This window comes from Pleurodeles waltl, chromosome 5, assembly GCF_031143425.1.
Source record: "Pleurodeles waltl isolate 20211129_DDA chromosome 5, aPleWal1.hap1.20221129, whole genome shotgun sequence".
NCBI lineage: Eukaryota > Metazoa > Chordata > Amphibia > Caudata > Salamandridae > Pleurodeles > Pleurodeles waltl.
In genome coordinates this window covers 1,199,492,494-1,199,507,962 of record NC_090444.1, presented here as the reverse complement: position 1 = coordinate 1,199,507,962, position 15,469 = coordinate 1,199,492,494, and the positions used below count along the sequence as shown (strand labels likewise).

At 42.8% G+C, this 15,469-nt stretch overlaps 1 protein-coding gene across 2 annotated transcripts in view; it reads right to left on the bottom strand.

The window, feature by feature from the left end:
• Window positions 1-15,469, bottom strand: part of ARMC2 (armadillo repeat containing 2) — a 450,139-nt gene that overhangs the window by 368,922 nt on the left and 65,748 nt on the right. For both annotated transcript variants that reach the window (XM_069235455.1, XM_069235454.1), the window contains exons 3-4: window positions 7,376-7,448; window positions 5,013-5,184 (exon numbers count right to left, since the gene is read on the bottom strand). In XM_069235455.1, the coding sequence (XP_069091556.1) occupies window positions 5,013-5,184; window positions 7,376-7,448 (245 nt within the window). The remainder of the gene's footprint in view (window positions 1-5,012; window positions 5,185-7,375; window positions 7,449-15,469) is intronic.

Here is a 15,469-nt window from a genome sequence, read left to right as displayed (position 1 = left end):
ACCTGTGCTAGGGTCAGCATTTTGAACTTTTCCTGCTTGAGGAACCAATTCAAAATCTTCAGGTCCAGGATTGGCCTCAACCGACCATCCTTTTTGGGGATCAGGAAATATCTTGAATAACAGCCCTGACCCCTCTCCTGCTCTGGAACCAACTCTATTGCACCTTTCAACAAAAGGACTAGAACCTCCTGTTGTAATAAAAGGAGATGGTCTTCCGAACAGAAAGATGGGCGGGGAGGGAGGGGAGTGGGAAACTCCCAAAGGGGAAGAGTATAGCCTTTCCCCCACAATATCAGTGACCCAGGAGTCCGATGTTATTGACTCCCACATGTGGAGAAACTGCAATAATCTCCCTCAAACAGGAGATGCATGCAAAGGGATTGATGGAGGACTAAGGCTGCTTTCCCTGCTGCACCCCTCCGGAGGAAGAGGAAGAGGCAGAGTGCTGCTGGGTGGCCCCTCTGGTACAAACCCTACCCCTTCCCCTATACGATCTATAGGGGTGAGTAGAGGCAGCCTGCTGGCCTGTCTGCTGAAATCTCCCTCGAAAGGAAGAGCCACGCCCAAACCACCTGAACCTCCTGAATGCTCGTGAAGGAGTGGAGACGGAGGCCTGCAAGCCTAATGACTTTGCAGTGGCCCTAGTCTCCTTGAACTGCTCCAAGGCAGAGTCAGCCTTTGTCCCGAAGAGTTTATTCCCATCAAAGGGTAAGTCAAGTAGGGTTGACTGCACATCGGGAGAGAATCCTGAAGATCGTAGCCAGGCATGCCTTCTTGTTGCTATGGACATGCCCATTGCTCTGGCCACAGAATCAGATGTGTCAAGTCCAGATTGGATGACCTGAGTTGCTGCCACCTGAGCGTCCGTCAAAAGGTTCAGAACTCCTGAAACAATCCAGGATGTGTCGTCTTGGCCTCGTCCATTAGGGCATAGATGTACCTGCCCAAGATACAGGTTGCATTTGTTGATTTCAGGGCCATGCTGCATGAAGAGAATGCCTTTTTTGCAGATGGTCCATTCTCTTGGATTCCCTGTCCGAAGGGACCCCTGGAAAAGATCCTGGAGCTGTGCAGGAGGAACATGGGGCCTGCACCGCTCTGGAGTTGGATGTTTTGACAAGAAACCTGGATCCCCAGGAGCCACCCGATACCTCCTTGCCACAGACCTATTCACTGCTGTCGAAGTCACAGGCTTCTTCCACACATCCATTATCGGGTCAACGAGTGCCTCATTAAATGGAAGAAGTGGCTCCGCCACAGCTGAAGAAGGGTGCAACACTTCAGTGAGAATGTTAGTTTTTATTTCAGCAGCTGGAAGAGGAAGAGCAAGAAAATCTGCTGCCTTCCTCACCACCGAATGGAAAGATGCAGCCTCTTCGGTGTACTCCCAAGGGGATGCCAGGTCCCACTCCGGGGAAGTGTCCAACCCACTGGAATGTGTCCAAGCCCTGTAGGTCTCCCAGGGGCTCTGCAATCTCACCCTCTTCCAAGAACTGTCTCTTGTATTCCTGCTCCTCAAGCAGCCTCAGAGCCAATCTACTGGAGGACAACCTGGCCTCAATTCTCGGCGTTGATAAGGCGTTTGCTGACGCCAAAGACCTAGGTCAGCATTGATCCTTGGATCCATCTGACGCCGGATCCATCAGTGCTGTAGGCTTCTTCAACGTTGAATGAGGTTGTGGTGAACTCATTGGCGGTGGGGCAGCAGACGCCGTCGGCATCACAGGCCTTCTAGGTGACGCAATCGATACCAGCGCCGAACCAGCACTTCCCATGGGAAGGAAAGGCATGAAGGGCGTCGGTCTGTCAGAGCCGAAACACCCATGTCATATGCCAAAGGACCTGAAGGTCCAGATGGCCACCTCCCAGAGCCATGTTGGCAAAAATGCCAAACATCGCATTTAGAAAGGCGGAAGGGTCTGTACCTGGCACTGGGAACGCCGGATATCCCTGTGGAGTCGGCGACTGAGGTGACACCGGCGACGGTTCGGGCATATCCGTCTGCGCCGGTGAAAACGCCAGATCCTGATGAGGATCGACCTCATAGACAGATAGAAGAGATGTAGCAGAAATAGGAGTCGTCTGAGGTGGAGGTGTTACCGTCGGACTAACCTCCCATGTCTTACGGCGTCGAGCTGATGGTAACCTCGAGCGGGATCGGTCCTTACTCGACTGACGTCGTGATCCATGCCGGCGCCGGGAGTCTCGATGACGTCTGTGCGACTTCGAAGACTTAGAGGAAGACCTACGATGGTGCTGTCTCTCCTTCTTCTTTGATTTCAATAAGAATAACTTGTCCTCCCGCTCTTTGAGTGCTTTCGGATTCATATGCTGGCATGAACCGTACTCCTCGACTTCATGGTCAGAACTCAAACACCACAAGCAATTTTCGTGTGGGTCTGTCACCGACATTCAGCCACCACACTCGCTACAGGGTTTAAAACCCGATTTACGTGGCTGAGACATAGTAAAACTCGGAGTGAAACAGTAGCTCCCTGGAGCCTTGAAGAAATAACCGTTACTCGAAGGCACGGAAAAAAGGGAACTGATGTCTGCACGCCAATGAGGACCTCTTATTGCCTGGATGACGTCAGACGGCGTCGCGTGGGAGTCGGGCAATTGTGACGTCCTCGTCGACATGCACAGCTAGAAGAAAATTTCAGTTGGATGCTGGCACATGGGGAAAATTCATTAGGTGAGGAATCCACAGGTAGTTGTATCCATCAGAATCCATGTTTATAACGTTTTAATAAAAACCTCTTGATGCAGTGATATAATCAGATGCACTAAGGTGAAAAGCTTGTCAAAGAAATATACTTCTTAAAATTTTGAAGACACTTTTTCATAGTTTTATTTAATATTGGTAGTGTGATTTCAATACCAAATTTTCCCATCGTTCAGCTTGTGCCTGGGATCTTACAGCCAAAAAAGGCCCTTGGCTTGGCTCTCCTTATTAATTTGTTGGGCTGCTCATTTCTACTACAGTATACTGTTTATAACTATTAATCTAGTTCCCCTCTTCTCAGCATCTCGCTCGGGGAAACAACATCTTGTTTTCTGAGATTCTGGCAGATTTCCAGGAGTCTTTAAAAGATAACTATTCCTACGTCTGGTACAAAATAAGGAGGAATTGTGCATTATCAACACGAAGACGTTGTTTTGAAGTTACCTGTGTATTTTTACCATAAAATGAAAGAAACACTCAAATCATTTATTTCCTCAGTTCCAGCACTCTGCCCTAAGTCGATGTTCTTTTACTAACTGCCATAATTTGCCCTTCATCCGTCAGGCTAAACACAGTTATTACGGTTTCATCTTGTCTTCAGAAGACACCCAGCAACATAGACATCACTTATTTTTTTAAATCTACTGTTGGTAGGTAGCTAGGGCTGAAAGCGGCACTCTACAGTTCCAGAAATTAGTATGAGCCTTGCTCAGCCATTACCTACTCATGCAATGAGGCCTCTGCAGTGCCCCCACAGGTGCTTCAGTGAATTCTTCTGCTTGGAGTTTGACTCCTTCCGCTGAAGAAACCAGACAGAGCTAGCAGCAAGCTCCTTGTGCAGTAAGAGCTCCTGTGGCCCTAGCAGGTAGTGAACCCACAGGGATTCTGAAAAATCCAAGCATCACACAAAGAACAACTGTTACAAATGTGCCAAGTCCATTTAGCAGAAAAGTGGTAATGGTGTAGTATCTTGCATTTAGGAGTAAGCTGTCACAAATACATCATTAAAGCATAGTGTGGTAGCCACTATCATTAACAGACAGCAACGTTTCCACTGAAATGACCACTACATTTGAACAGAAATACAGTTTTACTGATAAAACTATATAATGCACAACCAATTGAGTGAAGAAATTTGGGCATAGCCATTTGTGCATCACCAAGTAAAGTGCCTTGATTTATTTTGATCCGAACAAAATCTTTGTTTCCATTACCTTTAAAAATTACAAAAAGAGCTTCATTTATGCTTTCCTACATGCTAGTTAATTTTTAAGTATTTGTACTGTTAATTAATAGGTATTTAAAGATTGATGTGTTGGAAGAAAACAACATATTACAGGTTTCCCTTTCACACCAGCAAAACTGTCACATAATTCACTTTACAAAATGCTCAAACTTTGCCGTAAGTGAAAGAAAAGTAAACCCCAAGTCTCATATTTAAACAATAAGCAGCAATTTGTCAGGGGACTAGACTGACATTTAACCTTTGTGTTTGAACACACAGCACCTTTGGAAATCCAGTGGGATATTTAGATGCCCTTTTTGGGCTCATGGGGCTGTTGTAGTTCGACCCTCTCACCACTGGCCCCGGTGTATTGCAAGAGGTGCACCACTGGTAGCAATGCCTCTGGAATTCTAGGCTTCTGGTCATGCATCTGTACTAGAAATTTCTGACTGTCTTTATAACTAACTTGCACACAGGTTTTGTGTATTCCAGCCGTTCTGTTCAGTGACCATTTCTGGGTAGTTCTGCAATTTTATTATTTCCACAAAGACTAGTCCAGCCATGACCTTTGTCAAACATGTGAGTAGAAATGAACAAGGGATCAGAGAGTCTTCTGTCAGGACTAACCCAAAACATAAGCATAAAGGAAAGGGAGGCAGTCTCGCTTAACTACCTGTTAAACTGTGGCGGTAGCCCCTTCCAGGAAACAATGGGCCAGAAAGGAGCATGGGGAAGCTTGTGAGTTTCAACGGACTGCTTGTCTCTTTCCTTAACACTCCTCTGTCTGACCCACTGCAAAAGATCCCTGCAGTGTTTTGGGGGAATGCCCTTCAATTCACATCTGCTGTTTGTGCTCTCTGTTCAATCTCCCATCTGAGGTACCACTCAAGTAGAGCCAATACAAAATGGACCCTAGTGTGGCCATGGCCTCATGTACTGTAGCAATCGACAGACATACTAAAAACATGTATCAGAAATAGATGCTCATAATGTCTATGTCGCTCATGGATGGGCAAAATACCCCATTTGCAGGTGACTAGAAAAGTACCAGTATGTTCTTACCTTCTTCAGGATGAAATCCTTTGTCTGGCAAGAGAGATCCTTGAGAACCAGTTTTAAATAAGCGTGCACGAGAGTTGCTGATCCTTCTTACATCCACTGGGTGCAAAGGAGGTTTTGGAATAGAAGGGAAAGACTCCTCTTCTTTTGCAGCAGATCCAAGAACTTTTGGTCTCTGTAACAATAACAAATAATTTATCTAGAACACCCTTTTAATAACAAACTGCAATACTATCACCATATGCCTTCCAAATGTTTGTAATCAAGATAAAAAAATCCTTGTGAAACATTAACTTTCTTGTCCAACACATTTTCTCCTAAACTCTGTCTGTGGTGGCTTTAGGTGACTCTCAATGCTAATATCATCTCTACAAAGAGAGGGGCAAACGGTCAACCCCGCTCAATCACGGGTTGCTCAAAGTTATATTCACTTACTGATCAGCAATTGGTTTAGTGTAACTGTCAGTCATGACACTGTTCTTTTTAAGGAGTTGGCTGGGTGGCCACTCAGGCTGCAATATCTTTCCACACATGAGGTCACCAGGAGAGCACATCATAAAGGGTTCTCCTGCTGAGCAGCAAGAGAACTCTTTGTGCCAAGAGGAGGGGAGACAAGAAAAGTAATTTAAAGAGACCGGATGGTGCAAAAACATAAAGTGTTTGCTTTTTAAAAATGCACAGGTTTCATTGCCAGAAGATGGTTACACTCGGAAATTATTTCCCTATGTGTCCCTATACTCAGAGAGTCTGCCCTAAGAACCTATAGATGTGCTTTTACTGTTTTTTCTAGAGTTTAAAATTTGATTGTGAACAAAAAACTTTAACCTGTAACCTAGTTCCATTTTTCACTGATCCTACTGAGGGTTTGTAAACTTTGAGAAAACTTTGTGGAATCAACCGATCCCTTTATTTCGCTAATCTATTTAATCACGTTTGTTGGGCTTCTCCTGAAATTTTGTTTAAGTCATGGGAAGGCGGAATACTAACAATTATCTTTTACTTAAAAGACTGCTTCTGTGCATTCTTGTATTTTGTTAGGTTTGGATTCCTGGAGAAAATAAGTGGGCCCTCATTTACTTGCTGTATATGTTGGCCCTTATGTATTCGATGCTAGAGGACATGGATAGCTCTTTTATAATGACAGTTTCCTTTAAGGCATGTATACTCTCACCTCATGCAAGAATACTTGTCATTTGTGTTTTCATGACCAGGTACAGAAATTATTCTTGCTTACTCTCCTCATGGCCTTGCCAAAAGTGACCTAGGCACAGTCTTTGTGGTTCTGTAGTTCTCTGGGAAGTCTTAGTGCAAACCCATAACAAGATTGCTAGGCATTTATTACTTGTTACCCATTCCCCTACTGTCCAGATCTAATTTCTTATCACAGTTCTCGGTCCTGCTGAGTTTGTGCATATAACTTCTTGAGGATGTTTCAACTTCATGCCCGGCATTTTTGTGTCACTTACACAAAATTCCCATACCCAAAGTTTTTATCACAATTTCTTCAGAGCTACTCTCATGCTCACCTTACTGTGCTATTCATTCAATCTTTTAAAAAAAACATATAGTTGTTCCAAAGTTACACATTCTTTTATCACAAACATTCACGTTTTTATTTTAACTTGTTGATAGTCTGTGTTTTGCTCAACATTTATGTAACATCAAGGGAGAGTTTTGGCAGGATATTTTACTATTGAATTGAATTTGTGGTTTTTCACAAGACATTTGAAGTAAGAGATTGAAGAAAGCATCAAATGGCGTACAAATAATCCCACCATTTTTCTAGGCAATTATAATCTCAAATATATGTGGAATGTCTTCTACCTGAAAGTAATATGGATACATAAGACGAAGAAAAAGAGACTATATAGAGGTACCCGTGGTGGATACATTTAAACGCAGTGAGGATATATTGTTCAGATAGAGCTGGAACATGAGACATGATGGAGCAAGCAAGGGCTATGCGTATAAATGATGCATATAAAAGTGCATCAATTTATCATATGCATGTTATTTGCTTTGTTGTTTATTTCTGACCAATCTGTTAATTCTTAACTATTTTCTTTCCCATTGTCCCACAAACAGAAAGATTACAGTATGAATTTAATGCCCTAGATACAGTTTTTTTCTGGATGACCTGGATCTTGACAGAATTGTTATTAGCTTCGCAAGCTAAACAAATTCAATAAATGAATAAAATGCTTTGCTCTAAAACAAATAAAAACTATTATGAAAGTTTTAAAAAACTGACCAGAAGAACTGAACTAAGAGTATTTTACTTTTTATATTCATACACATTGTGAATCCAAATTAAGAGTAGTCTACACAAATTCCAATGGCTATGTACATACATAAAATCGGCTTACATGGTGCAATGGGCTAAGGCGAGTTCCAGAGACTGGTCGGGAGTCTGGAGATTCAAAACTGGAGGCATGAAGGCTGTAATAAATAAATTAGAAACAGTTAATACAGTGGCAAGAAAGCAGAAACAACTATTTTTTATTTTTATTTTCTAAACTCAGGAAATATCTAGATTCTAAGAGAAAAGGCGGGGTGACTGAAACAAGCAAAGCAAGCTTACTGCAGGTGAAAAGGACGTGTTTTCAGGGCCTTATAGAACACCCACTTATTCGCCAAATTTCAAATTTGTAAAGAAAAGAATTTAAGAAGAATCATCTTTATTACAACCCAGAACTTTGAGTTTGTCTTCTCTCTCCTTCATAGCTGGCTGGGAACTGCCAGGAAAGCTTTTCAAATAGAAGGTTGTTGCTTTGAAAGAATATGGGAGTGATTTGCATGCACAACCATCTCTTCATGAGAGGCCGCTCCACAACCAGGACCAACTGTGCGGGGCAAACTGCCACATCCAGTTCCCCAAAAAAAATTCTGGTGTGTAATGTTGCAACAAGACATATGCTAATTGAGGGCCTGATTTAGATCTTGGCAGATGGGGTTACTCTATCACAAACATGGCTGATAACCCGTCCACTGTATTATGATTCAATTATGTCCTATGGAAATTGCAATATGGCAAACAGAAAAAGCGGTCACGTTCGTGACAGAGTAACCCGTCCCCCAAGATCTAAATCAGTCCCAGAATGTATAGCTGAGTGGGTGCCGGCAAGGAGAAAGGGAAAACAAGTGTTCTGGAATAAGAGTGCAGGATTTTAGTCTTTTAAACTTTCTCTGCTGTCATCTCCCTTATTTCTCAACTGGCTGACAACATGAGGACACAAACATTGAGAGGGAGGGACTTCCTATTCCTGGCCAGGATCCAGGAAAACAACTTGTGCAAATTTTAACACCAAAATCCTGTGTCTAGATAAATGAGCACACTAAAGTGTTTAGGAAATACGTCATCGGTCTGAATCATAAACATTTTGAACTCCACTTGTAGTTTGTGGGAGTTTGGGGAGATACAAAAATCTCTTCTGTGCCTTCTCGTCTTCAAGTTATTTCTGCAATTTAATTTGTTGTCAGAAATGCCCAAAACTGATTCCCAAAATCAGGATTGGCTGATGATTGCGACCAGAAATTCTGCTTACTACTGTGAACTCCTGTAAGTATCAAGGATTTTCCTCAATCATACGCGTAGGGGTAAGGATGGGGAAAGGGTATGCTCTGCAGGTGTCATGATGTGTGGTCATGAGGATGCTTGGCACACCCACAAAGTCGGAACTATGTGCATATTCACATGTATTTTGTAGAGCCATTATAAATCTAGGAAACAAATAGGTATGTGTGCCTCACAAAAATGTATAGTAAGTAAGTCTCCATGGTGGGAAACGGGGTAGGTCATGCTCTACCTTAACTCTGACTGGCTCATGCAGCACTAGCATAAAGGCAAGCTGTTTTCCTCTAAAGAGTGAAACAAGTCAGGAGTTGACAATAGGTTTACTAGACTGGCGAGTCCTTAAGTCATTTTAGAGTTAGGTTTGGATAGTATGTTATTAGTCTGTATGTCTTACACCAGCCAGTAAGCAGATACAGACAGAGCTCAACCAGCAGCACCCTACACCCTACACATACCATCATTCCATATCAACACTGTAATATGGAGTTCAGCTCTCTAATAAACAAGCAGGGTACTATAATTGGAGGAATACTTTAAAAATACAGGAATCTGGGGAAATCACCATTTTGGACAAAGCGATTCTGTCCATTATTGAAAAGTTTCTAAGTCATCCAAGAGGTATCTGAAAGTTGCCAGCAATTAGGTCAAAGTCTGTGTGGGATGTCAGAACTCCCATGTATTTAAATGTGGTATAAACGCAGAGCAATGAGGAGAGGTCATTCTGTATTGGGGCCCTGGGTACTGTGTGGTACAGTGGAAACAAGAATGATTTATCTCAACAAAGGCACGAAACACTCTCAAATTCATTCAGCTTGTGCATCACCTCTTACAGTTGAATCGTGGTGTCCTTGATATGTAGTAAAATGTCATTAGTGTACAGTAAGGTAATTTGTCAGATCCAAGCTTGAAGTCCTTTACTTCCTGGATTGGCAAACCAATAGTTTTAGGGCCCAGGAAAATAGGAAAAGAGCGAATTGGCACAGCTGCCTGGTCCAACACCCAATGTGCCACTGCAATGAATACACACCATCGGTCCACATAGTATATGTGGGCTGTGAGTGACCAACTCAATCTACATAACAGTGCAGCTCCAAAAGTTTATCTTCTTCAGCACTACTGTTAGCAGGGGCTTGGCCAGTCAATTAAGTTTTTTATATGTCCAAACATGTCATCGATGGTATAGTCATATCTGTAGGACCCAGGACATTACCCAAAAAACAGTCTCCCATTTGGGGATGTGTAAGGGCCAGAACGGGAATCCTTCATTATATTTATATTTTAGATGGCAATGGGCAACAATGAGGATAATACACCTTGATATGGAGGCTGCTTCTACCATAATGACTCCATGGAGGGAGGGTCTCAGGCAAAGCAAGTGGAGAGGGCCGAGGGAAATGCCAAGGCGAGTTCAGAAGCCTATTATATCTTCGTACCTGGATCAGTCTCTCTCGATAAAATCTAAAGCACTCTTCATAGATATCCACTCTGCCAGATCACTTGCAGTTTCATTTTGTTCTGGGCTGCCACTCTCTATCGCCCAATGTGGAATACATCTTCAGTACATGTTCTGTTCCCCCACCTACACTTCACCCCAGGATCCACTAGACTCATCCACCCCCACTGCTTCACCTGTGCTCTAGTCATCCCATCACACCCCCAGTGCTGGCGTTTCTTCTGGGGGCACTGAGAAAACTTGTCTGAAATTCTGTTGCTATTCATTTTTCCCCAATCTCTCTGTACACAATCTCACTATTGCGCATTCCACCTTTCTGCCTAGCTCCACTGAAAAGCAATGCTGCTTGATCTCTGATACATTCCCTCCATATCAACCTTAGAAGTTGCTCTCAAATTTCTGCTCGTCATCAGCGGTCACACCACTTTCTTTTACATTCCTAACGTATTACTGCCTCATCCCCCTAACTGCAAAGCTGGAGTTCCCTGATGCAATATATGTTTCATATTAAAATATGTGCAGTCTTGTTCTCTGTCTTCACTCACTTTCCTCAATTACCTTCATCCTCAAAGCCCTATATAACCACTCCACCAATACTGTGTTTATGTATTGTTGCTTTACAATATATAGCATTTCTTATTGAAATGCTCTGCAATAAAAACAGAACAAAGGCCACGCTGGAAACTATGATCCTGACTCTTAGTATAACAGAAAGATATTTTTAATTCAGGAAGAATATCCATGATGGAGAACTAAGATTGCAAGTCTGATGAACTTTTCTTTCTCTATTACATTCTTTTGTTAGGGGATGGGGACACTTACCACTGTTGTCCTGGAGTCCATCTCACTATGGCTCGGCAAACTGGGCCATGGACACCCTTTACACACTTGACTCTCATGGTATTGAGGTTGCTCAAAGAGGTAGTGTATGTGTGTAGGGGGTGTGGGGTGTGGGGTGTGGGGTGTGGGGTGGGAGGAGAAGAGCAAGGACCCAGAACTAGACAATCAACCAATAGATACAGTAATTTACTGCCCAGCTCAGTGCTTTCTAAAGTAAAGAGGAGTCGTTTAATAGCCCAGCAAAATTAAATATTACACATATTACAATAAGGCGCAGTTTAGGATTTTTTAATCCAAACACTTTCACACTAGACACCACATCACCTCTGGTACTCTTTCCCAGTCCGGTGGGAGTCCTGAAGGTCTGGAATATCTTTTGGGAATAGCAATGTTAAATAACAATAACACAGTTGCGAGATCACTAAGCAATAACTATGCAGTATCAACCCGCAAGTCAGTTTGTGTGAGCACTGTTAAAAGAAGTCACCTTTGTATTCAAATGACTGTAGCACAGTAGGGTCTCCACAGACAATAACAGTCTCTTTCTTTTAAGCCTGTGTCATCTTTTGCCACGAGGTCTGACTGTAGCTGCTATGGCTGCCTCACTTATTTGTTTTGAACTTTACTCATCCTCCAAAGTAATACAGGATGGCATTAAGCAGTCTCACTCTTCACTGGCATAGGATGCACACAGAAGCTGGTCTGATTGTTGTCAGATGCTATATCCTGGGTAGCTGCAGCCTCCGGGTTGACAGGGTGCATTTCCATCTACAGCGATGATGGGGCTCCTCTTTGGCAAGTTGCATGGTGAACAGTGGCAGCACTGAACCCTCTAGCTAAACTGCAGATATTCCAGACAGCACAAAGCGGTTCTGAGTTGTAACATCATGGAACACTGCTTCTGTTTGGCATCTATTCCATGGTCTCGGACCTGCAGTGCTGCCTTCACCCAATTACCTTGGCATTGAAAAGAGGCTATCTCCAATGAGACACGGCTGCACTGCATCACCATTACATTAAACAGGCAAGAACTGACACAGGGGCATCACAAGGCTTCACCAAAACCAGATCAAGAGAACTGAGAAGCACTGCAGCAAAGTTGAGTGTGGAGACTTCAAAAACACTGCCCGAAGTAAACAGAGGGTAAGAACAAGTTGCACTCTATGCTCCCCTGGGGTAACAATGTTAATATGCACCTTTGCCTAATTAATGCCTTTCCCACCATACATGAGGAACTTTTGTCCATAGAATTAGGTAGGTGAGGAAAGGATACGGGAATGGGAGGGTCTAGCACTTTCCATTGAACAAAACCACAGATCCAACCCTGTATTTGCTCACCATAAATTGAACTCTGTAGTGTTACTTTCTATTGTGCGATTAAAGCACTTGCTGTTTCTAAAATAAAAGCACTAGCTAGACATCACCTTATTGTCTCTGGTGCTTCACTGTTGAGGGCTGAGCTACTGCCCCCACCAAATTACCTCCCTGAGAAGCCTTCAACTGCTTGGCCTCACTATCATGACAGTAAAGTGCAGAAACTAATGTATGTGGTACAGTTTGCAGAGCCCTTGTGGGACGGACTCCAAGACACCAGTGTCAAAAGACCTAGGGGTGCAAAGGCCCGTGTCTTCTATGCTTCTCCCCTCAAACAAGGCCTGACAGTACCCAACACTTCTACAAATCTTTGATCAGTCACATTTCTTAAACACCTCCTCGTCACTCTGGTGATGGATTCAACTGATGTGATCAAAGACTCTCTCATTTCAAGAGCTGTATCTAGCCTTTGGAAACACTCCCCCCATCAACCCACACCTGCAAACACAAACTGATCAGAAGATACCAGATAAATAATAGTCTGCCTCCAACTTTACTTTTCTCAGTCAAAGAATGAAAATTGATTTTACAAGACAACTTCAAGTGTACATGGAAATCAACCAGGTTCTCCAGAACCACCAATCTAGAGTATAAAGTGCAATGGGCACCAAACCTGTACTAGCCAAGATAATTGAAAAGCTTCCACTTACCCTGGATGATGCTAAAAATACTGTCCTAATTCTCTTTAGCTTCCAGCAGCTTACCACGGTCGACCATTAAATATTTCTATAAAGTCTTGAACTCTGCCTGAAATATCTGGACATGTACTGTAGTGGTCCAATGATTTCTTACAGACTCTAGCCAAAAAGTCTGAATCATATCACTTGAATCATACACATGCTCTATTATGTCTGGCATCCCGGAAGGATCATCCCTCTCAAAGCTACTAATCAACATTTACAAACGTCCTCGAGTATACCTCCTTTAACAACAACTAGCAAACACCCAAATGTATGCTGATGATACCCAAATACATGTCCACTTGAAAAAACAACGAAGAAAGAAAGAGAGACAAATGAAGAGAGAGAAATAAAGAGAGAGAAAAGAAAGAAAGAAGGAAAGAAAGAAAGAAAGAAAGACAAACTTTGTTTAAGTGAAGGTAGTTAAGCTGCGTGAGTGTGTACAGTCTGATGCTCAGTCACCCACTTAACTGAAGTCACAGTCACTAAAAGGTGATTTTCCAAGACAAGTGCGAAGCTCTGACTTTTACACAGAATTAAAAGGTACCTCATTAATTTGGCTAAATATTAAACCCTTACTTAGGTAGGGCCTTCTCACAGGTGGAAAAAAATCCTAAGAAATTCTAAGTAATCTTTATTCACTGAAACTGTAATGAAAGCTATCTGGAAACAACACATGCTAAATGCAATTACGGGAGCCAAATAAACTTTAGCAGAAGAGAACTGGAGGTCAGATTCATCCAAATGAAGACAGTATAACAATACAGTCTACTAAATGCAGAATGCCCCTTCACCCTAAAAGCACAAGATCATCTTGTGGAAGGGCACTTTGCCTTCTTCATGATGTTCAAGCAGACACCCATTAGGAAGAGTTCATGCAGACACTCATGAGGTAGGCAGTAAAACTGAATGATGGGAGGCAGGAATGAAGAATCTTCCAAGACATGCTATAGAGAAGGCCAGAACAGAAGCCCCTTTTATGATATGATAAATAGAAAAGTATATCTAAATGCTACCACTGAAGTGGTTACTTTTGGGCAATGAGCATCATTGTGTCAGTACACTGCTTCAGTCTAGTGTTCACCTTTGATTGAAGTGGGACAGAAGATAAAGCATACCGAAATGTTCTTGACCAGTCTGTCAAAAGGGCATTCGTCTTGGAATGAGACTCTAACAAAACAGGATGCATTTAACATTTCCTGTCATAGTGACTTAACTTCATAAATGGGGTTTGCCATTGGAAAGATGCCAAAAACACTTTATAATTGAAAAGCGACTTGTATTCTTCTAAGTTCAAAGCTCAAATGAGCTTGTCCCCCTTGAATTTCTGTGAGGTTAGGAGGTGCACCACAGGGATGTGAATGGTCTTCAACAAGAACCATTATCAAATTATTTGCACTTCTGGGAAGGTCTCAGCTTCCTGTTGAGGTAACCCATTGTTGTGGGGTTGTCAGTTTGTATTAGGCTGGAGCTAGGATAGATTTCAAGATAAAAGGAGTTCAACCATAGAGAGACTGCCCTCAGTTTAGGCAACAGATGTGCTCCAAGTCCAACCACTTTCCTTGTGTGGTCAGGTGGATCATGTGGGCTTTTCACCCATTAAATAAAGAGTTCATGAGAAGAAAAAAGAGAACTTAAAGAGAAGCTATCTAAAAATTGTAGCCTGGAAGCATTTTCACTGCTGTAAAAATTACCCAATCACATTTTGTCATAACAGTCTCCTGTCCTTTGGAACCTTTGGTGCTCTAGGCACTGCCGTAGCCTGCCATTCAGAAGCCAGAAAATGTACTGGGAGCCTAGGAGGGAAAAGGTTTTCACAACAGTTTGTAGATTTGTTATGGAGTCTAGGTGGGAGAAATATTGCCTGACTGTTGTAAGAGAGGTCATCTGGTGACGACGGCATTCGCTCTAGGAACAAGGTAGCCTTCTGAAGAAAGGACTATAGAGACCCCTGTGTCCAATTTTGCTGCTATGTACTGCATAACCTGAACCAATGAAAGGTTTATTTGTTCTTATTGCTATGAAGACCCAGGTACTGAAGGTCTAATGCTGCCAGAAGATCGAGTACTATAAATTTGTTTTAGGCTGGGGGGAAATCAGGCAATCTGGGCGATTGATTGGCCAATCGTCAAGACTGACTCACTCCCATCCGGCACTTCCTTATTTCAATTTCTTCCACGTGCCCCAATTAGAAGAGCTGCCCCGGCAGGAAGAACTTTAGCACAGAGGACGAACATGGAGACCAGCTGACACAGTGGTGGCAAGCTTTATAGAAATTCACCTTCTGCTGTATTATGCAGCGGGCTGTTGGCCTGGACTATTTGTTTGAAGCTAGCTTTCTTCCCATGCTGCCCTTGTACTTATAGATTTAAGTAATCCAACATAGTTTAACTCTGGGGATGGCTCTGGTTATGATATAGGCTAAGGAGTTATGAGTCTTGCCAGCTGAATGCATTTGTGGTGCCTATTGCTTATGGAGGAGGAGAGAAGCAGGCTGGTGTTGTAGATGGAAGTGTGGAGACACTAGTTTTCAGTAGGC